Source organism: Trichechus manatus, unplaced genomic scaffold (genome assembly GCF_000243295.1).
Source record: "Trichechus manatus latirostris isolate Lorelei unplaced genomic scaffold, TriManLat1.0 scaffold00107, whole genome shotgun sequence".
Lineage (NCBI taxonomy): Eukaryota > Metazoa > Chordata > Mammalia > Sirenia > Trichechidae > Trichechus > Trichechus manatus.
The window spans coordinates 4,377,470-4,399,927 of record NW_004444043.1 but is presented as its reverse complement, the minus strand read 5'-3'; the positions used below and the strand labels follow the sequence as shown (position 1 = coordinate 4,399,927).

Sequence of the window (22,458 nt, the reverse complement as noted above, 5' to 3'; positions counted from 1 at the left end):
ATGACGGCAAACCTTACCTGAGGTAGGACAGGGAGACATGAAAGGGATGTAAACAAGTTTGCTGGCCAGCAAATGGAATGGAGAGAGAAGAAAAGATGTCACAGTCGCAACCAAAGCATACACACACACACACCAGGCAGCAACCCTTCTCCTCATTCTTTCCAGGATCATTTTTCCAGCAACACTGCAGAGAAGATTACCTGAATCTCCTATAATGAAATAAGAGAAGTAAAAAAAAAAAAAAAAAAGAAAGAAAAGAAAAAAAAAAACAAGAAAGGAAACTCCTTGTTACAATACTTTGGTGTGATTGTCCTTGATTATTTAAATGTGTTGCCTACTCCAACTTCAAAAAAGCCAGTTTTCGTGTCAAAGCAACCCCCTCACTACTGGCTGATCAAAGCCACCCCTACCTCTCCTTCCTTTTTTATTTAAGCAGGTGGCAGGGTTATTGCTCCGGGGCTCAGAAACCAGTTGTCAGTGAGTCATTATGACTCGTGTTGATCCCATGTGCGTCACAGTAGAACTCTGCTCCAAAAGGTTTTCAATGCCTGATTTTTGGAAGTAGACTGCCAGGCCTTTCTTCCAAGGTGTCTCTGGGAGGACCTGAACTACCAACCTGTCAGTGAGCAGCTGAGTGTTTAACCGTTTGTACCACGCAGGGGCTCCCACAGGCTCACAGGATCTGAACACTGGCTTTGAGACCACCTCAATTAGACCAATGAAGTAATTGAGGACCAGAGAAGTTAAGTGATGTACCCAAGGTCTAGTAAGGGGCAAAGACGGGTCTTGAACCACTCTCTTCTACATTGTGTACAATGCCTTGGGCAGTATCTCATACCAAGGTCACCAAAGACGCAGACCCAATTATTTGTTCAAATACTGCTGTCCTGCGCCAGTATTCCCATCTGGTGTGGACACTTGTCAGGGTCTGGCTTCACTGCTAGTTTTCACAACTCGTTTAACCATGCCCACCTTGCAGCTGTACTGTACAGATCACTATATGGCTGACACTTTCCTTCTGACCTGAATGGGAAAACGTCCTCATAGCAAAATGCAAGGCACCAAAACAAGGTCCATGTTCACTTGGGATTCCTGCTTTTAAAATGCTCATCAGAAGCCAGGATGATAAATTCAACTGGTTGATAACTAAGGGGTATTGCTTTGTCATCAGGAAGGTCTAAGAGAGTGGTGTTAGCTACAAAAAAGAAAGGCATGGTAAAGTCAGAAGTAACATCTGAACTATCTTTGCCGACAGAGCACAAAAGCTGTTCAGGTTGTAGGAAAAGATGGCATCTCGTTAATGGCCAGGGTGGGTGCAGCCAGAGGCACACTCATGCGGGCCAGCGCCTGGAGCAGGCCGAGGTGGAGCTGGGGAGAGGAAAAGTGGGTTTCTCTTCAAAACAAACCAGAGAGGCACACAGACAAAAAGTGAGTTCATGACACAGAAAGGAGAGGAGCAAATGCCAAGGGGAGGAGGTGGCAGGGATGGAGAGCTCAGCAAACCAGGTTAGCCCTGAGGTCTGAGGTATATTTCCACAAAGCCCAGGACAGGCAGAGGCAGTGGCTTTTTCTGACCCTAGTGTGCTGACGCTGGTCACTCTCTCCTGATTCAGTCAACAGGCCCATATGTTCAACATCCACCCAACCCACCTAATTTCACCGTGGTTGAAAGTACAAGTAAGTGAGTCTACTGAAGGAATAAGAAATAATCTGACCTCAGGAGAGTAGCAAAACAGTCAGCCTACCTTCTTCACAACAAGGCGGCTCTTAATTTAAGAACTGAGGCATGAAAATGTTTATAGGGATTATCACTGGAAGACTTTGATTTACTTTGACACACATTCACAGATATTTTGGACTTTTTTAGAACGACTACAGTCGACTTTTACAATCAGTCTTTTTTTGGTTTGTTTTTGTTTTTAAAAGCTATTTCTAAAAAGGAAACAAACCAAAAATACCTGATGGGTGGTGCAAAGAAGTGTGAGCTTTCTGGAATATTTGGATAACGTTCAGGCTGTGGTTTTCATCCAAAAGGGTTGACTCTATGGCTGGCTGTCTATCACTTTAAAATGGCTCCATACTTAAAGTTAGGTCAGCCTTCATTCCAAAGGGCTCTGGGAAAGGTTTCCCTAAGAGGAAAGGCTCACAGAAGCTATCACGGGGACACATTACCATTTCTGGTCAAATAAAATTAGTTAACGTTGAGTCAATTCTGACTCATGGCAACCTCATGTGTGTCAGAGTAGAACTGTGCTCCATATGGTTTTCAACAGTTGATTATTTGGAAGTAGATGGCCAGGCCTTTCTTCTGAGGTTCCTCTGGGTGGACTTGAACCTCTAACCTTTTGGTTAGCAATCAAGTGTGTTAAGTATTTGTACCACCCAGGGACACCAGTCAAATAGCGAGGCAATAAAAAAAAGAAGGTGATGGCCAAGGGCACCCACTGGCATTTTCCTTCGCTGTCACGGTTGGGTTTTCTGGGTGGTCCTATTACCTACACTGAGGTAGTAACACATAGGACAGAGGGTGGAAATTCTGCTGGCAGAGGGAAGCTTGATTGAAATAACAAAATGTTCTCTGCTTGTTAGAAAACAGAAGCTATGAGTTTAATGCAGTGGCAAGATGCTTATTTCCCTGTCCTAATTAAGGAAGAGAGAATTTAGGGAACAACGATTGCCTTGTCAGCTTACACATTTTCTGGAGCAGCTGGGTGGTGAGGGTGGTGCTTCAGGACTGCAGGAAAGCAATGCATGCAGCAGAAAATCAAGACGCTGTTTATGTTTTCTCAAGCCGACGATGTTGAATGTGTTGCTTATGCTCATCTGACTTGTGAACCCCAAATTTATCAAGGCTACATATGCTCCTGGAGCCCCAAGACGGCAATGGAAATACAAAATACAGCTTTTCTCTCCCTCTTGTCCGTCACTTAGCAGGTAGAGGCTTTGACTGGGGCTGGCTGTTGTCAGGCATAGATTTAAAGAAGTTTATAGAAAAGCAAACTTCAAATACAGAAAAAAAAAAAAAAAAACACCAGGTTGAGGCTAGAAAAGATTTCCTAAAGCTTCTGAAGAGGATTCAAAAGACCGTTGTATAATTAGAAGCACCTCTGGTGTAATGATCTTACTATAAGCCACAGTGTTACATACTGTAGAAATACTTCATTAAACCCTATTACCAGCTGATATGAATTCCAAATAGACATTATTAAATTGGACAGCTATGGCTTTCAGCAAACTTGCTCAGAAAATTATAACATCAGATATGTGGTGTGAAAAGCAGTTTTTACACTGGAAAGTTATTTTTACATAGCAGGCTTTCACATGTATAATCAATCGAGTACGAAGTAATGTACTTAGCCCTACAGTTCCCATGAACATTGACTGTTCACGAATAGGGACATTGGGATGTCATGCTACAAAGGACCTTAGTTTTGTTTTCTAATAAAAATAATACGGCTGCCCCATTTCCCCATTCCCAGGATTGCACAAAGTTTGACTACCTCCGTGAGAAATGACTCTCCTGTAGGGCTCGATGACCTTCATGTCAATCCGCTGCTCTTGTTCTCCGATCACCACAGTCCTCCACAACCGGTTGTCCTCCCGCTCCTCTTCTGCCGTATATTCTGGAATAGACTCTGACTCTTGACCAGAATCTTTGTTGGCTGTGAGATCCTCTGGAAATGAAGCACAGAGCAGGGCTGAAGGAGCAAGACCTCCACAGCTGAGGCAGTTAAATGACTAGGTTGTGAACAACCTCAGAGAGCTCCCAATTTTGTAGAGCCCTAATATAGCTTAACATCGTCCTGACCACAGAGAAGACACTCAGTGAAGTCTTATTTATTGACTGATTGAAACAATTAAAAATGGCCAAGCAGAGGGTGGGGGTAGGCGCAGGGCTAGAACTGGTCTTGTGCTGTCTGTCCAATGGAGTACAGGTTGGTACCAATTCATCCTTGATGATGCAGTTAAAGACTGCAGGTCTTTCAGATGGGGTGAAGGGCTATCAATCAAGCCTATATAATCCTAGTTTCCTTTGGCCATATTTCCTGTCCTATCCTGAGTGTTCAGAGTCTTTCGGAGGCCCTGAGCTTGACGTCTTGAGGATGCTGGCAGTCTAGACCCCTGACCAAGGCTCTTACAACAAGTTGAACCCACTTCCCTATAGGGAGCACATTTGGACATAAATTTGCTTTGGCTTCTGTTTCAAAAAATGCTACAGAAAGCTTTAGCAGTAGTGAGAATCAAGCAACTTTGTAGACCAGAAGTGCTTTAAGGCCAAAAATTCACAACACTCAAATTTATGGGTGCATAAGGCAATAAAAAAGCCCACTGAACATTCTTTGGGAAAAACTTACTACTCACTCTTGTGCAAACAACAAAAGTATCCAAGTTATGATTCTTAATAACTAGCAATTGTTTCTGTTTCTACTAATAGAATTTAACAATAGTAATTCTTTTTATATTTAAGTAATTTGAAGAAAATGGTTATAACCTTCACAATAATGCTGTGATATATTACCGTTCTTATTTTTCCACTCATGGGAAAGGACTTTTGAATTTACACTGTACTTAACTTTTCTTTTTCCTCTTATGACACTTTTGATAATACAATAAAAACCAGTAGCTGCTGAATCTTATAACATGGAGGAGTCTGGAAGGCATTATGCTGAGTGAATTCAGTCAGCCACAAAAGAGCAAATATTGTATACGACCACTATTATAAGAACTCAAGAAAAGGCTTAAACACAGAATAAAACATTCTTTGATGGTTACGAGGGTGGGGAGGGAGGGGGAGGGTTGTTCACTAACTAGATAGTAGATAAGAATTATCTTAGGTGAAGGGAAGGACAGCACACACTACAGGGGACATCAGCACAACTGGACTAAACCAAAGCTAAGGAGTTTCCTGAATACAACCAAACACTTCAAGGAACAGAGTAGCAGGGGCAGGGGTCTGGGGACCATGCTTTCAGGGGACATCTAGGTCAATTGGCATAACAACATTTATTAAGAAAATGTTCTGCATCCTACTTTGGTGAGTGGTGTCTGGGGTCTTAAAAGCTAGCAAGCGGCCATCTAAGATGCATCAATTGGTCCCAACCCACCCGGAGTAAAGGAGAATGAAGAACACCAAAGTCACAAGGAAAGTATTAGCCCATGAGATGGAAAGGGCCACATAAACTGGAGACTTCATTGGCCTGAGATCAGAAGAACTAGATGGTGCCCAGCTACCACCAATGACCGCCCTGACAGGAAACACAACAGAGAGTCCCTGATGGAGCAGAAGAAAAGTGGGGTGCAGAACTCAAATTCTAGTAAAAAGACTAGACTTAACGGTCTGACTGATACTGGAGGAACCCCAGAAAGCATGGCCCCCGGACTCTCTGTCAACTCAGAACTAAAACTATTCCTGAGGCCAACTCTTCAAAGATTAGATTGGACTATGGGACATAAAATGAGACTCATGAAGGGAGTGCTTCTTAGCTCAAGTAGATACATGAGACTAAATGGGTGGCTCCTGTCTGGAGGTGAGAGGAGAAGGCAGAGAGGGTCGGGAGCTGGTTGAATGGACACGGGAAATCAGGGGTGGAAAGGAGGAGTGTGCTGTCACAGTATAGGGAGAGCAATTAGGGTCACATAACAATGTATGTATAAATTCTTGTATGAGACACTAACTTGAATTGCAAACTTTCACTTAAAGCACAACAAAAAAAAAATTAAAAAAATAAGAAACCAGCTGCCGTTGAGTAGATTCCAACTCATGGTGATCCCATGTGTGTCAGAGTAGAACTGTGCACCACAGGATTTTCAGTGGCTGAGTTTTCATAAGTACATTGCCAGGACTTTCTTTTGGGGCACCTCTGGGTGCACTTAAACATCCAACCTTTTGGTTAGCAGCTGAGCACCTTAGTGCATTAACTATTTGCTCCACCTAGGGACTTTGATAATGATAATAGCAACAATCTGTTAAATATCTACCATTTATCTGCATAGTAAAAAATCAAACCCGTTGCCATCAAGTTGATCTGACTCATAGTGACCCTGCAGGACAGAGTAGAACTGCCCCATAGGGTTTCCAAGGAGCACCTGGTAGATTGAAACTGCCAACCATTTGGTTAACAGCCACAGCTTTTAACCACTACCATTGTGTTTGGGACTTTCTGGCCTGCTCTAGCTTGATCCTTGTGATCTGTGTGAGGTGAGGGTAGGGTTGTTTTGTTTTGTTTTGTTTTGTGCATGCTTTTATTGAGCTGCCACCTTAAAAATTTTTTTGTATACCATATTCTTTTTTCCGGTTATAAAATACACTAGTAAAAATGCAAGCAATGCAGAAATTGTTAAAGAGTACAGTTGAAATCCCCAAGGCTACTCTACCCTGTTTGACGTGTACCATTCGTATGAGCGCATACACACACACGTTTTTCCAAATTATTCCATAATTCTATATGTTCTATACTGTTCCATAACTTGCATAGCACAATAATATAATATAGCATAGGCTTCTTTTCATCTCAGTAACTATAAATCCTGCTTATTTTAAAAAATAGCCTTGGGGTATTCCATTTTACTGATGTCTTTTTAGTTTAGCAATCCCATAGTGATCAAAATTTAGTTTTATTCCATTTTGTTGTTGTAGTTGTTGCTTATAAAGAATATGCTTCAGTAGGTATCGCTGTGTGGGTATTTTAGCTCATTTGTACACATACTGCCTGCTATCAGGGAACTTTCTAGCAATGGAGTTCTAGATCAGAGGGTATAAGCATTTAAAGTCGTTACAGACATTTTTGCCCTTGACTGTGTCACACCAAAATGTACGAGAGTGCCTGCTTCCTTACACTGTCAAACCCACTGGAAGTTAGCAACGTTTTTAACCCCTGACAATTCAGGGTGAAATCTGTCTCATTGCTATTTTAATTTGAATTTCTTTAATTATTAAGAAAGGCGAGAATTTTAAAATGTGTATTGGCTATTTCTGTTTCTCCTACTGATGGGGAGGTACCTGTCAAATCCTTTGCCTATTGTGGTTCTTGTTGATTTGTTCATGTTCTTTATATAGAATTTTGTCATGTGTTACAATGATTTTCCTGGCTTGTGGTTAGCTTTTAAATTTATAATTTTTTTTTCCAAATAAGAAAATAATATTTGTATATAGTTGTATCTGTTGATTTTTTCCCTTATGTTTTTTATTATCTTATTACAATAAGAAAGGACATCTCTACCTTAAAACTATGTATACACACACAAACACACACACACACACACACACACACACACAAACACAATGAGCATTTTCTTACGGTTTCTTTTAAAAAAACAGGATTATTAGCCATTTTGCTATAAAAGTTTGGGGTAGAACCTTTGTATCAAGTGTTTTTCCTAGAGTTCCAGAGACTTGAAGCTGGCGAGTTGCTAGAACTACTTCTCCTTCCTCATCTCTTCTGATTTAAGTGAATGGGGGAAAAAAAAGAAAGTTATTTACTAGCAAGGGTGCAGTAAGTTCTTTTAAGGTGTTCCTCTCTAGAAGCCAACAACAGAAACTAATAAGAGGTAAAGATAGCTTTATTTACTCCCTTGAGTTAGTAATACCTTCTGCTGTAACTATATTATTACCATGCTTCCCCCCAGCTACCATTTGCCTGCTATTTTCAAAAATTTCAGGTCTCATTTAACTTTCTATCCCTAGGCCCTCCAAATTTAATCTTGGGTCTCATGCCCTCTTCACTAAGAAATGCTTGATTCCCTTTGGCTCCTTTTCTCAATGACAAGCTTTTTCTCCCCAGGAACTGTTGAAGTCAGTTAAGCCCTGAGTACACGGGGGAAAGTCAACTTGAACATTTATTTCATCTTGTCTTTTGTGGGAGATGACTGAGCACACAAATTCTTGAATGTTCTATACCACACAGACCACAACAGGAGAATCCATTATTGGTATTCATTGTAGACTGACTAGTGATGATGTCAACTGTGGCCTCCTAAAAGGGACATGTATTTGTGAAACGTGGCTAGCTTTTCATATTGTGAGCTTGCACTTACAATGGGAATACTCTTAGAAGACGTTATGCTTGAGGTTTGCCTTGTTATAGAAAGGACATCCTGTAGACAGTTTAGAAGTCCTTAAAATTCTTTTGGTGACAAAGTGCAACCAAGCAGTTAATTTGAGTATAAAATGTCAGCATACAAAAATACAAAGATAAATCATCCTTTCAGACAAAAGGTTGCTTGTGGATGAAACAAAATACGCTCTCAACCCTCAGTAAGTTTATATGCAGAGTTAAAACATGGAATCAATTTTATAAGCTGGTTGCCTGTAGGTTTGAATATAGGGAAGACTGCAGATAGGGCAGTTAAGTGAAGTGACTCCCTGATTCCCTGGAAATAATGTCAGTGTGCCTTATCCACACAGAAAGCTGTCTGTTGTTAGAGGTTAGTTTTAGAAAAGGTAGATAGCTTAAACGAGGCCACTAAACATCACTTGACAGCCAAGTGATGCAAAAATCTGAGAGCAGGGGAGTTTTTACAATTCTTTTTATAATATTCTTGTCAGAAATGTTCAGGCTAAAATTATTTATCATTTTTCCATTTCCCTTATGAAATGCCTCGTAAGTCCTTCACTATCTGCTTATTTCTGATACCTTTTGTATTTATAAGTATTAAAGACAATCGAGCCTTAGTTATAATAAAACCAAACTAAACCTGTTGCCATTGTGTCAATTCCGACTGATATCGACCCTACAGGACAGAATAGAACTACCCCATAGGGTTTCCAAGGAGCAGCTGGTGGATTTGAACTGCCGACCTTCTGGTTAGCAGCCAAGCTCTTAACCACTGCGCCACCAGGGCTCCTTAATTATAAAAAAACAAGAAAACCAAACCCATTGCCATCAAACTGATTGTGACTCACAGCAACCCTGTAAGAGAGAGTGGAACTTCCCTACAGGGTTTCCAAGGAGCAGCTGGTAGATTCAAACTGCCAACCTTTTGGTTAGCAGCCAAGCTGTTAACCACTGCGCCACCAGGGCCCCTTAATTAATTATAATAGTATCTTAAATTATATTCTTCAACTGTTTGGACACAACTATTAAAGAAAACTGCTTGCAGCGAAGACCAATTTAATAACACCTTTTGATAATGAGAGTTAAAATTTTTCTATAAGCAAAATTGCACTATAGGCAAATATTCCTGTAGAAGTGTTCGGTCATCAACTACTGAATAAAACAGGAAAATGGTATGACGATCCTCCAGGCACTTGGTTAAGGAAGAGTCCTCAAGTCATGAAAATGGCTGGATAAATGGACGATGGTGAGAGTGGGCTATCAGGCATGGCTTCAGATATGTTAGTCTAATTTAGTAAAACATCCTCTCCTATTCGTTGCTAGTATATTTTTAGGGAAGTAGCATGGCTCAGGGGTCAAGGGCACCAACCTTGGGTCTGAACGTTGGCTCTGCCATTTACTAGCTGTGTGACCTTAAGCAAATTATTTAACTTCTCTGTGCCTCAGTGTTCGCATCCATAAAGTAGGGGAAAACAATGTAGTACCTAGCTCACTTAGTTCGTATGAGGATTAAACTAGTTAATATTTATAAAACACCTAGATTGGAACCTGGAACATATGAAGTACTATGAAAGTGTTGTTAAATAAAATAAATACTAACCAAATGCTTTTGAACAACCATACTTTAAAAACTCCAATTTTATTTAGTATGCATATGCCTAGTTCAAAGTGCTCACATGAGAAATCTGAAAAAACATGTAGTTTTCAAGCATTTATTTCATACTTCAGGACTAAAATATATTTATATCCCATGCCTCTTATCTAGTTATTTATCTATGTCTGCACGCTTACTAATTACCGATAGATGTACTTTGTGGTTTCAATATTTTATCTACTTTTGTTTATTTAAAACTGTGTATGAACAATCCTTTCATTTGAAAAGCAAGGGGAACTGTAAAATTCAACTTACATTACAATTCTGTCATTTAAGACCTAAAAGTAGGGCTGTGGCCATTAAACTGGTTCTTTCAGCATAACTGTGTCAACTAAACAAGAAGAACTATGTCAGCAAGCAACAGCTTTAATTACCAGTTTGCTTCACCACGATCACTCTGCTTGGCAGTTTTACTATTTATAAAAATAAAAGAGTCAAATGTAGCGTGACATAGCTCTCCAGGGCAACAGTGATGTTTCAGAGGGAGGAGAGGAAGGGACCAGTGGGGTCAGTCACAGCTGTCTCCTGTGGGATTTTCAGTAAAGGCATGATTCCTACATGAGAATATATTAGCCAGAAAAGGGTGGGGGTGACAGGAGCAGCTGGGGCAGCTGGGATAGCTGAGGGCAGCTGGGACGGGTACAGCAGCTGGGGAAGAGTCCCTTGGATGGCAGAAAAGGATATGAATTCAAGAGCTTCTTTCACCTCCTATTCATGCATTTTGAGCTACAGGGTCAAGTATCCAGATAACCATAGAAATTCATGAATATGACAAAAATGCAGCATAAAATCTCTATTTAAACATGATAAGTTGTAGAACAAGTACTTTTAGGCACTTCCTTTTTTTTTTTTTTAACATGGAGAAACAAAGCCCTCAGCTCTGCAAAGGTAGAGTCTGAATCTGTGCTGCTCATGGCTATAGTCCCAGTGGCTCAATGACCATTGGCTGAATTAACTAAGTGGATGAATTTCCTATTTATTTTCTCCTGTGAGTGAAATTGCTGGAATTAGCATGACTCTAAGAGTCAGGGCATCATTTAATTGTGGTATTGCTTTTTTAAGACTAGAAGAGTTTCAACAATAGCAGCATCCACAGCTCCTTTTTAAATATTTTAACTTCAGAGAATGCTACCCTGGCTTATAGTGAAGCAGAGACTACATGATGCTACTTTTCAAGCAAATGCTTTGCATTTGCACATCTTTTTTTTTTTTTTTAATTTTTTTATTGTACTTTAGATGAATGAGAAACAAACAGTTTCTCCTTAAACAGTACGCATATTGTCTTATGGCATTGGTTAACAACCCCATGACATGTCAACACTCTCCCTTCTCGACCTTGGGTTCCCTATTACCAGCTTTTCTGTCCCCTCCTGCCTTCTAGTTCTTGCCCCTGGACTGTTGTGCCCCATTAGTCTCATTTTGTTTTATGGGCCTGTCTAATCTTTGGCTGAAGGGTGAACCTTGGGAGTGACTTCATTACTGAGCTAAAAGGGTGTCCAGGAGCCATACCCTTGGTGTTTTTCCAGTCTCTGTCAGGCCAGCAAGTCTGGTCTTTTTTTGTGAGTTAGAATTTTGTTCTACATTTTTCTCAAGCTCTGTCCGGGACCCTCTGTTGTGATCCCGGTCAGACCAGTCACTGGTGGTAGCCAGGTACCATCTAGTTGTGCTGGACTCAGTCTGGCGGAGGCTGTGAGGGTTGTGGTCCATTAGTCCTTTGGACTAATCTTTCCCCTGTATCTTGTTTTCTTCATTCTCTCTTGCTTCCGAAGGGGTGAGACCAGTGGAGTATCTTAGAAGGCTGCTCACAGGCTTTTAAGACCCCAGATGCTACTCACCAAGGTAGAAAGTAGAATATTTTCTTTAGAAACTGTGTTATGCCAATTGAGCTAGATGCTTCCTGAGACCATGCACATACTTCTTAATGAATCAAATTTCTGAGCCAGAGAAAGAACTACAGTGAACTGATTTTCATATCAGGAGTGTCAGTCTTTGACCTGGCAACTAAAAATTTTCTTTCTTTTTATTTCCTTTCTTGCTACATCTGTCCCTCTTTCCTTCCTTCTTTATTGGAGATACAGCAGCAAACAAAATAAAGTCCCTACCCTCATGAAGCATATGTTCTAGTGGGAAAAGAAAGACAACAAACCAGCAAACAAACAAATTAGTTAAATAATATGATGTCAGTTAGTGAGACGTGGAAAATGAATACTGGGATAGAGAGTGACTGGGTGGTGGAAGGGGTGGATAGGGACTGCCTTTGATTACAGAGTTCAAGGACAACATCTCTGAGGAAATGACATCTGATTAAGGTCTGAAGTAAGAGAAGGAGCCAGACATGTGGGGAAAGAACACTCCAGACAGTGGAAACTTGTACAAGGAATTGATAAGAACTGATTGCCCTGCTTGAAAATTTATCTTCCAGAGGAAATTATCCCTTTCTCCAAACCCAGCCCCAATTTTGTTGTAACACAGCATATAATAGTCTTCCTCACACCCAGTACCTAGCACAAGGCCTAGGAGAGAGTAGGGGATTAACAAAAGAGCAATGGCTATGGATGACCTCTGTGAACCATGTCTGCCCCATCAAGGTCTAAACCATCAATCATGGCCAACTATGACCCGAGATACAAACAGAAGCTCCTAGAAATCACAGAAAGGAGCCACTGGCATCAAAATGGGAGGCTTGTCCCTAATGCCACTTAGTTAATCTCTTACTCTTCATTGTACTTTGGCCTTGCCAACTTGGCAACTTACCATGCCCAGTGTATTCAAAAGAGTCTGCTTCATCAGGGGTATCGAGTTCATCCACGTTGATATCAATTTCATCTGGACTGTCTAGATTATCATCAGAGAGAACAGACCCTTCACTCTGATCCAGAGAAAGGTTGATATTTGGGGCTGTAAGCTTGATTCTCTGAGGATGAGCGCCATTGAGATCCAGAGAATTAGGAGGTTCTAAAGAGGACAAAGAGTGGCAACATTAAGTATCAGGCCATATACATGGCTGCAAAGAGTGAGTGTGGGCCCTAGTGAAAAACATTTAAGGCCCTTCCATCAAAGGCAGATCCGCTAAAAATGCTTATTACATGGGATTTTGGCTCCCTTCTTCACCAGTAGGCTCCAGTACTAGACCCACTCCCCACATCCCTGGGCCATGTAGCTACAGGAAGCAGGAGCCGTTAATAAATGAGTAGAAAACTAATTTTTAGAATTGCCCTGTTCTAATCTGAGAACTTGACTGCTATAATATTAAATTGAATTTTATGGTGCATATTGCACAAAATCAATAGTTAATGTTACACAGACTTTCTAATGATTCATGTAGACTTTGCTTCTATGGAATGGAAGATAAGAACTTCATCTGTTATGTACACAGATACTCCCAGAATGCTTCTTGTCAGTTCCTGAAAATTCTGTGTATGATTGTCAGTGACCTTTCCTTGGCTGGCTTTCTCTTTTTTATAATACCAGAGATATCTTCCCAGGTTTCATTTTTGAACCTTCCTAAGCAGTCACTATCTTTTATGCCAATATTGCCTGACAGCGGTTCCCATATCGTAAATGATGATCTTCTTATATTAAGGCTCATGGAGGTAGCTCGCACCTTTTCATTGTGGTATGCACTTTGCTGTACATGCGTCTTTCATTTAACAGAAGCAATGTTGGAGAAATTTTCATTTCTCCATTTCATTTCATTTCATTTTCAAACCAGTCCATGTTAACTAATCAAAGGTAGAGAGACAGCCTAAAAACAGAATTCATAGGATTCCTGGGCAAGAAGTATTCTGAAAGTCATCTGCCATCTCCCTCAACTCCAGAATTCCAACTCTGGTCTCGTCCTAAGGAAGCTGACACAATTCCTTTGTCGTTAAGATTTTTCTTTTCTATAGAACATCACCCAAGCTGTGTTCCATGTAATGTTTTTATGTGTTACTTGAAAGAAAAAAAGTTTCTATTGACCGATAAGTTGAAGTAACACTGGATTTGAAGAAGTTAAACCAGTTGCTTCATTGCAGGAATTCTTAGTGGAGTGCTGTCCAACAGAATTTTCTGTGATGATGGACATGTTCTATATATGACTATTGGGCACCTGAAATGTGTAACTGAAGAAATGAATTTTGTAAATTTATTTTTAATTTTAATTAATTTAAATGGCCACATGTGGCTAGTGGCTACTCCACTGGCTGCCTACGGCCTTTATTATTCAAAGGTGCACCGAGAATCTTGGAGTGTGGTGGAGGTGTGCAGTGGTTATCAAGCTGATTTGACCAAAGAATATTAAAAGAAAAATTATGTCACATGACCAGTATTTTGAAGAACACACTTTGGGAAACCGTAGGACAGAAAAAAATGTAATTGCTTCCCTCCTTCCTACCCCATCCCAGGTGTGGCTGATAATACCAGGGTTCAGCAGAAATGCATCTCTTGGTATGATTCTGAAGCTGGTGCAGTACAAGGAAGTGACCTTTATACCCAGTGGGAATCATACAGGTTGAAACTGCAAATTAATTTTTTTTTATATAGGCCTTGAGTCATAAACACTTACAGTGTAGGTTTTGTTTTTTTTTTTTAAAAAATAATTAGGATACTCAGTATTCTTGATACCACATTTCCAATTTTAAACATTCTTACTCTTAAGAGTAAATGAGGTGAGCTTAAACTTTAGTCAGAATTTGACATTATGATATATATACAGTTGCCAATTACCACAGAAACTGAAAATACTGGAAGACGAGGTTGTGACCCACTCTAGTGAGCATCAATATTCAAGTCAACTCTAAAATTAACCAAATCAAGCCTAACACCTTCCTTCCCACTTCTTTTTTTTTCTTCTTCTTCACTTTTCTCACTGAAATCACAAGTTGGATGCACAGGAAATGGTCCTCACTGAATAATAAAAATGTCTGGGTGTAGGATAGTGGTGCAGAAAATGAGCAAATGCTCCTCTCACCAGGCCTCATGTCTGCAGCACTGGGGCTCAGCATTCCCTCTTCAAAAGGGGTGTCCATTCCTACATCCTCTGACAGTAGTCTGGAAAAAAGCAAATGGTGCAAAAAGTTGGGTGTGATTTTATTTTCCTTGACAAGGAAATGCAGAGATTCCAGGATAACATTCTAAACTCTCTTGGAATAAACCAAGTATGTATACTGAATCTATAGAAAGTGGCCCCAAGTTAGAAGAAAGACTTTCTGCCGTTATTGTGGATGAGAACAGTGGACACCATATAGCAAGCCACTTTTCCTACTAGCACACACAACAAGTAAACACACATCAAGCAGGAAACTCAGAAATAGGAAAGCAAACCACTAATAAAGTACACTTTGGGAATTTAATATGTAGTTTTTCAACCAGAGGCCAGATATGTGCTTTGGAAAGAAGACAGACCTGAGTTTGAATACATCTCTTTCCCTGTGTAAACTAAAGCAAAGTAGTTAAATCTGGTGGGCAAAGAAGAGTGTAGTCTGCTATTCTCACTTTATTTATCTGTAAAATGGGGCTATACCACCTACCTCAAAGAGCTGCTGAAAGATGAAGTAATAAATGTGAAGTGCCTACCGTTCCTGAGAAAACCAAAACCTGTTACCATTGAGTCGATTCCGACTCATAGTGACCCTACAGGACAGAAGAGAACTGCCCCATAGGGTTTCTGGGGGACGGCTGGTGGATTTGAACTGCTGATCTTTTGGTGAGCAGCTGAACACTTAACCACTGTGCCACCAAGTCTCCGTTCCTGAGAAGGAATCAACTAATGTTACTTTTCTTCATTTCTCTTTGAATATTTAAAGATTCATTGTAAATATATGTTGGGGAAGATAGCTCTGGTCATGAGTTATTATCTCTTGTCTCTAATCAGAGCTGAGCTGATAACCATTTCTGTTAGCCCACTTGGTAAGACAAGTGTAGGAGACTAGGAGAGTACCGGAGAAAACTGTGAAAAATTTATACACTCTAGTAGGAAATTGGCCAGTTTTCACAGTGAATTCCTTTTGACTTATTTTCAACCCCTGCCCTCATTAAGTAAGTTCCTATTTATCATGATAATATATTTTTCTCCTTGGTGACTTTCATGTAATTTCATTCATTTAGGGTGAATCCTTGTGATATAGGCACTAATCTAAATTTAAACACCCTAAAAAAAAAAAAAAAAATTGCTACCAAATCAATTCCGACTCATAGCGACCCAGTAGATGAATGAAATTACGTGGAAGTCACCAAATAGTACGGTGCTCCTTTAAAAAATCACCTACATGAGACCAAACAGTCAACAATTACTTTAAAACAAAGATAAGAATGTAGGAGAGCAGGGAAACTAGATTAATGGAAACAGAATAAATAGAATGGAAATAATGAGCATGTGAACACATTGTGAAGAATGTAACCAGCGTTACTGAACAACTTGTGTAGAAATTGTTGAATGGGAACCTAAACTGCTGTGTAAACCTTCACCAAAAACACGATAAAACATTTTTTTTTTTTTAAAAAAAAAAAAGAGCAAAAGGAGGTGCTAAATTTAGAACTTTAGAACAAAGTTGTTTGGATTTCCTTACACTATCCCTTGTCATATGAAGTAATCTGTGTTATCCTTGACATCAACCCTCTAGTATCCAAAAAGGAAACAAACAAAAAAACCCGTTGCCGTCCAGTCAATTCCGACTCATAGAGACCCCACAGGACAGAGGAGAACTGCCCCATACAGTTTCCACGGAGTGGCTGGTGGATTCAAACTGCCAACATTTTGGTTAGCAGCCATAGCTCTTAACTACTGCACCACCATGCTTTCCAAAAAGTAGCAACCTCTATTACAGAGCATCTGGATTTAAGTCTTACTTCTATCACTGACTGTGTATCATATGGCAAGTTATTTGCTCTTATTTGTTTGCTCGGTTTCCTCACCAATGAAAGAGGGAAAATGTGCAATGCCTGAAGATAAGCACTGAAAGGAAAGGATGATATCTATTAGTGTTGTAGCTCTCTTCACCTATTCTGATTGCTTTCTCCATTAGACTTAAAGCTTCATAAGGGCAAGGACTATGTCTGTTTTGTTTATTGTTATAGTTCCAGTGCCTATTATACAGTAAATACCCAATAATATGTATTGGACTGAAATATTGAACCTGAAATACCCTAATGTACCTGTAAATTATTTTTCTTTAGTACTGTAGCCAAGAGTAAGCCTAAAAAATTAAATGAAATTAAAAAATGGCATAATTTCTACCTGCCTGACATAGCACATGAGGGTGCTGGACTAGCCTCAAAATAAATAAGGAAGGTGTATAAACAGACAGGTAAGATCAGTCTTAAATTTTTATAGTTTTGTTAATGTTTGTAAGTTATGGGTGATAGCATGGAAAAATTGAAAAAGTCCTAGATATGAAATTATCATTCTGGTTATAGTTCCACTATCAGTACTGAGTAGCTGGTTAACCTTGAGAAAATTACCTGGCCTCTCTGTGATTTTAAAAGGAGATAATAAACATTGAACACCATTGAGACTATAAGGAATAAATATAATTCATATGAAAGTACTCTAAGTTATAAAGCATTGCATAAATTTAAGGTATTACATTCCTCCATTTAAAACATACTATCAGGATCACTGATTTAATCGAGTATGTGTCATGGTTGGATAAAACATAATTAAATTACGACAATTTATGTATTAGCCCAGGTAAGGGAAACTTTCGGTACTGCACAAATTTCCACAGAGCCTGTAAGTGTCCCTGAACTCAGTCACATTAGAGAATAGAGCCTTTGTTTCTCAATACTCTTCAATACAAAGCAGAGACTCTGTAAAGAAGGTGCTGGAAAGTCATGGTGACATATACTAGAGGAAAGGAAAAGGTGAAGGCTGCGATCAGGGGGTGATCAGAGAAGAGAAGGACTCTCAAACGCCGATCAATATTACAGAAGGTGTTAGGAAATGCCAGCAGCCGAAGTCAAGAAAGGGAAAACTGAGCCAGAAAAGGCTTCAGGCAAATTTGGGAGAAACCCAAGTTGTGCTCACTGGAAATACTTAAAGTGAACTATACCCATCTGTGAGGCCCATAAATATCTGTGGAAGTGAAGTGACCAAATAAAGTACTTGCCGATTATGAAGGATGTCAGTTTTATGATCAGTTATGGAAACGTCTCAGGATCTGATTAGGCAACAAATCAGTCCAGCGTGAAGGACTGATTTTATCCACTTGTAGCAATTATTACATTTCGGGTTTTCTGTTTATAAAGCCCTTGCCATTGAGTTGATTCCAACTTACGGCGACCCATGTGTTTCAGAGTAGAATGTACTCCAGAGGTTTTTCAATGGTTGATTTTTCAGAAGCAGATCATCAGGCCTTTCTTGCAAGGTGCCTCTCTGGATGGACTCAAACTTCCAGCCTTTCAGTTAGCAGCGGAGTGTGTTACCTGTCTGCACCACCCAAGACTCCTTTTCTGAATATATGTATGTACATATATACAAACACACACATATATACATATATATATATATTCTTTGCTGTCGAGTTGATTCCAACTCGTAGCAAATAAAGAGGTCGAGGGAGTTGTACACACAAATCTGACTCTACTGCAGCTGACCTCCCAAACAGATGCTCAGCTGCATGGCTCCATCTAGAGGATGGAACTGTTTATAGTCTTTGCTGGATGGTGTTATAGTCACTACTGTTCTTCACCAAATATTGGACTCTTCAGCCTTTTGAACACATGGTAATATTGCACTTTCCTGCCCCCTTTAAAGTTAAGGAAGCCCTGGTGGTGCAGTGGTTAAGAGCTAGGGCTGCTAACTAAAAGCTTGGCAGTTTGAATCCATCAGCTGCTCCTTGGAAACCCTATGGGGCAGTTCTACTCTGTCCTATAGGGTCGACTGTGAGTTGGAATTGACCCAACAGCAATGGATTTGAAGTTAAGGTGATCATGTGACTTGCTTTGGCTAGCGGAATTAGAGCAGAAGTGACAGCTGCCTTAGAAGCCAATGCGTGAGGCGTCTCTTCCTCTTCTCTGTCTTGATGGCTGTCGAAAGGCTCCGACAGGCTGTGTTCGAGTGCTTACAATGAGCAGAGGCCCCGGCTAAAAAGCCTTGTTAGACATGTGATCAAGAAATGAGTCTCTGTCTAAAATCTATTTTAAAAAATGAGGCTCTGTTTTACTCTGCTCTGAAATATTGGGGTTATTTATTACCACAACATTCTTTTTATTTATTTTATTGTACTTTAGATGAAGGTTTACAGAATAGTTTCACAGTAAACAGTTAGTACACATATTGTTTATGACCTTGGTTAACAACCCCATGACGTGCCAACACTGGCCCTTCTCAACCTTGGGTTCCCTATTACCAGCTGTCCTGTCCCCTCCTGCCTTCTAGTCCTGGTCTCTGGATTGTTGTGCCCCATTAGTCTTGTTTTGTTTTATGGGGCTGTCTAATCTTTAGCTGAAGGGAATTACCACAACATTCTGACTAGCTGGCCTTTGCTTGTTTTGAAGGGAATACCTGACTTACACGTACTCAAAATTTTGTTTCCTAATATGGATAATTCATTTCACACATATGGTACATATCTTCTTGCCTAGGTTACTAATGCATGAGAGAACATTTTAAAAAATAGGACAAAAGCTCAGAAGGGCACTGAATACTTAAAAATATTCCCTAAGCCTGAGCATTAATATATCACCTTTATGGGTTTTTTCTTAGAGCCATATATCATCTATCCATTTACTTAATATTTTTCTTTAAATTGATTTATTTTAGTTAGATACATTTATTTTTAAAGGAAGGTTTGCATTACTAGTGTATATGGAAACTTAGCATTACTTGCCTAAAAGGAATAACTACATAAATTAAACATAATAAAAATAAAATCATGTCATTCAACTCAAGGTAGCCATCCCTGGGCTCTCACTCTGAGGCATTCTCTTTGTTAAAAACAGAGATTAGCAAGTGTTAGCTACGTTTACCAAAGGCATAATGCTGTGCGCCATCACAAATACAAAGAAATTCTGCACAGGATGGAACGCCCCCAAAATAATTGCTACATTTCCAAATTTGAAAGAAACCAAGGGAAATCCTCAAGCGCTAGAAAATAAGGGTTTCTAGAGAAAGTCGATGAAAAGGTAGGTCACATGGTTTTGGACTGGACACAGGCCCTCGGAAGTATGACCACGGTTCTCACATTTACAGGAGAAGTGACCTCCAGGGAATGGAAGGAAAGGCTAGATCTAAACAACTAAAGAAAGCCTTGGAACTTAAAAAGTTGCCCCCTTCAATTAAAGGGGATGGGAAAACTTCTATCCTCTGGCCTCTGAATGTGCGGTCTGAATGGAATCTGGGGTGGAAAATAAACAGCAACCTATGAGAACTGGGGACAATTAATGCAGCAGAACCCTCCTCATCTTGGACACTGCCTAACACTATAACGTGAACAAGAAATAAATCTTTGTTGTCTTCAACCTCTAAGATTTGGGGTTGTTTGTCATAGTGTCACTTTGCCTGACCAGCCATGCTGTTTAAGAAAGGAACATAAAAAACATAATGATGCGGAAGTGTTGAAAACGAAGTGGTATAAAAAGATACAGCAGAAAAATATTAACCACAAGAAAGTGAGTGTAGCGATATTAATGGCAAACGAAATAGATTTTAGACAGAAAAGCATTAAGGCTGAAGTGCTTTTTTAGTGATAAAAGCAATAATTCTTCAAGAAGATATAATAATCTAGAACCAACATGCTTTTGTCAGTATAGCCTCAAAGTATGTAAAACAAAAACTGCATATACATTATAGGGAAAAATTAAATTCATGGGGGTAAATTTGAATATACCCCTCAAGAATTTATAAATCAATCTGAGAAGAAATGCCTAAGAATGTAGAAAATCTGAACAATAGAATTAATATTAGAAAACCCCATTGCCATCAAGTTTATTCTGACTCATAGCAAACCCTACAGGACAGAGCAGAACTGCCACCTAGGGTTTCCAGGGAGCGGCTGGTAGATTTGAACTGCCGACCTTTTGTTTAGCAGAAGATATCTTAACCACTGTGCCACCAGGGCTCCAGACTTAATATAGCTCAATCTAATGGACAGATGTCCTACACTCAATGACAACAACAAAAATACATTTTCAAACTCACAAAAACTGACCATACAGAATGTCTCATAAAATACTAAAAATCAATATCATATGAACCAAATTCTCTGACCTCAGGACCATACATTCAGAAATTAATCACAAAAATGACAGTTTGGAAAAATGAAAACACACTTGTAAAGAAACTGAACAAAAAAGTCCTACATGTCAAAACTTGTGAAAGCTGCTAAAGTAGTTTCTAGAGGAAAATAAATAGCCTTAAACTCAGACAAGAAAAAAATAAGCTGGACTGAATTAGCTAACTCAACCCAGAAAGTTAGAAAAAGAACCAGGCTTGTATGTGCTTCAATGCTATTTATACTAAGTCCGTGCAGCACCTCTAATGATCTTGAATACCACCAGGTGGGGAACAGTGACATAAACGGGATTCTCCGATTTGAGAATCTATCCCATGTATATTAGCAGAATTTGTGTTTCTGGTGCTAATACATCTTAATTTAAAAAAAACTCTAATTGCAGAAGTATGGCAGTTCTGACATCACAGATAGTTGGAACACAAATGCAAAAACCTTTAGAACGTTGTTAAATACACCCTCTTGCCTTTAGACCAGGTACAAAGTTAAGCTCATTTTATATTCCTTCAGCATTTCTGAATCTGGAGGAATTTAATTGTTGTTGTTGGATTAGTCTTGCCTGAGATCAGGTTCTTTTTAATAGGAAATGGTCAGTAAATCAAGACTTGGCTCATACACGACACCACTGTTAGATGGCCATATTTCCTGGCAGGCAGGGACTCTCAGCTGCAGGCAGCAACACTTTCCAGGAAAAACCATTCTTACAAGATTGGCCACTAAAAAGTGCAGACCCATAGGAAGTAGGGAAGCAGGTCAAGATGTGGGCTTAATTGTTCTTTAGAAAAATACCGGATGGCTATACTGATATATTTTGGGAAAATGTTGACATAAAGAGAAAGTTCCTTTATATCAGAGTTTCTAAGTAAGATATTTCAGGCTGATAAAATTGCTTTCTCTAGAAATAAAAGAAAAAACAAACAAAACCTCTTATGAGTTGCTTGACTTCCTTTGCTAACTACATAAATTAGCCCTTTCAAGGCCAGTGGTTAGAGAACTGACAATTCAGGTTTATTGTGTTATAAAGCAGGCCGCACGATTTAAGATAACAGTACATGTTGCTCTCTGAACCTAGAGCACTTATCAAAATCCTCAAGGTGGAAGGCAAGATTGAGGCTGCACTGGGTTTCATACTCAGCCTAATCAAGCTGATACCATGCCACAAAAAGGATGCGAGTCCTAGCCCCACAATAGGAAGCTGGGTTCGTGCCCATTAAATCAGACTCTTGGTATCAGTTAGTTACCCAGCTGTGCCTCATTCACCCTGGAACAGACAAGAGCCATGGCCCAGCAGAAGAAGAGTCCCAGAAGCTCGTCTACTGCAATAAAATGAAGCAAGGAGGTGAGAACAGGAAAAACAGAAGAAAGCAAACAGTAGGAAGACAAGCACTGTACGGGATTTGCAAAACCCCACAAACCACAGATGCCTGTTCTCAAGGTTTCAGAGAAGAGGGATACAATGCAATCCTCTTACCCAGAGTTTGATTCCAAAATTTTGCAGGTAGAAAAAAATCACTTGTAGTCCAAATGACTCTTGGAAAAT

At 39.7% G+C, this 22,458-nt stretch overlaps 1 protein-coding gene across 1 annotated transcript in view; it reads right to left on the bottom strand.

Moving 5' to 3' along the window:
- Positions 1-22,458, bottom strand: part of PRUNE2 (prune homolog 2 with BCH domain) — a 305,962-nt gene that overhangs the window by 26,414 nt on the left and 257,090 nt on the right. The window contains exons 12-14 of the mRNA XM_023737740.1: positions 14,660-14,739; positions 12,463-12,663; positions 3,501-3,674 (exon numbers count right to left, since the gene is read on the bottom strand). Coding sequence (XP_023593508.1) covers positions 3,501-3,674; positions 12,463-12,663; positions 14,660-14,739 — 455 coding nt within the window. The remainder of the gene's footprint in view (positions 1-3,500; positions 3,675-12,462; positions 12,664-14,659; positions 14,740-22,458) is intronic.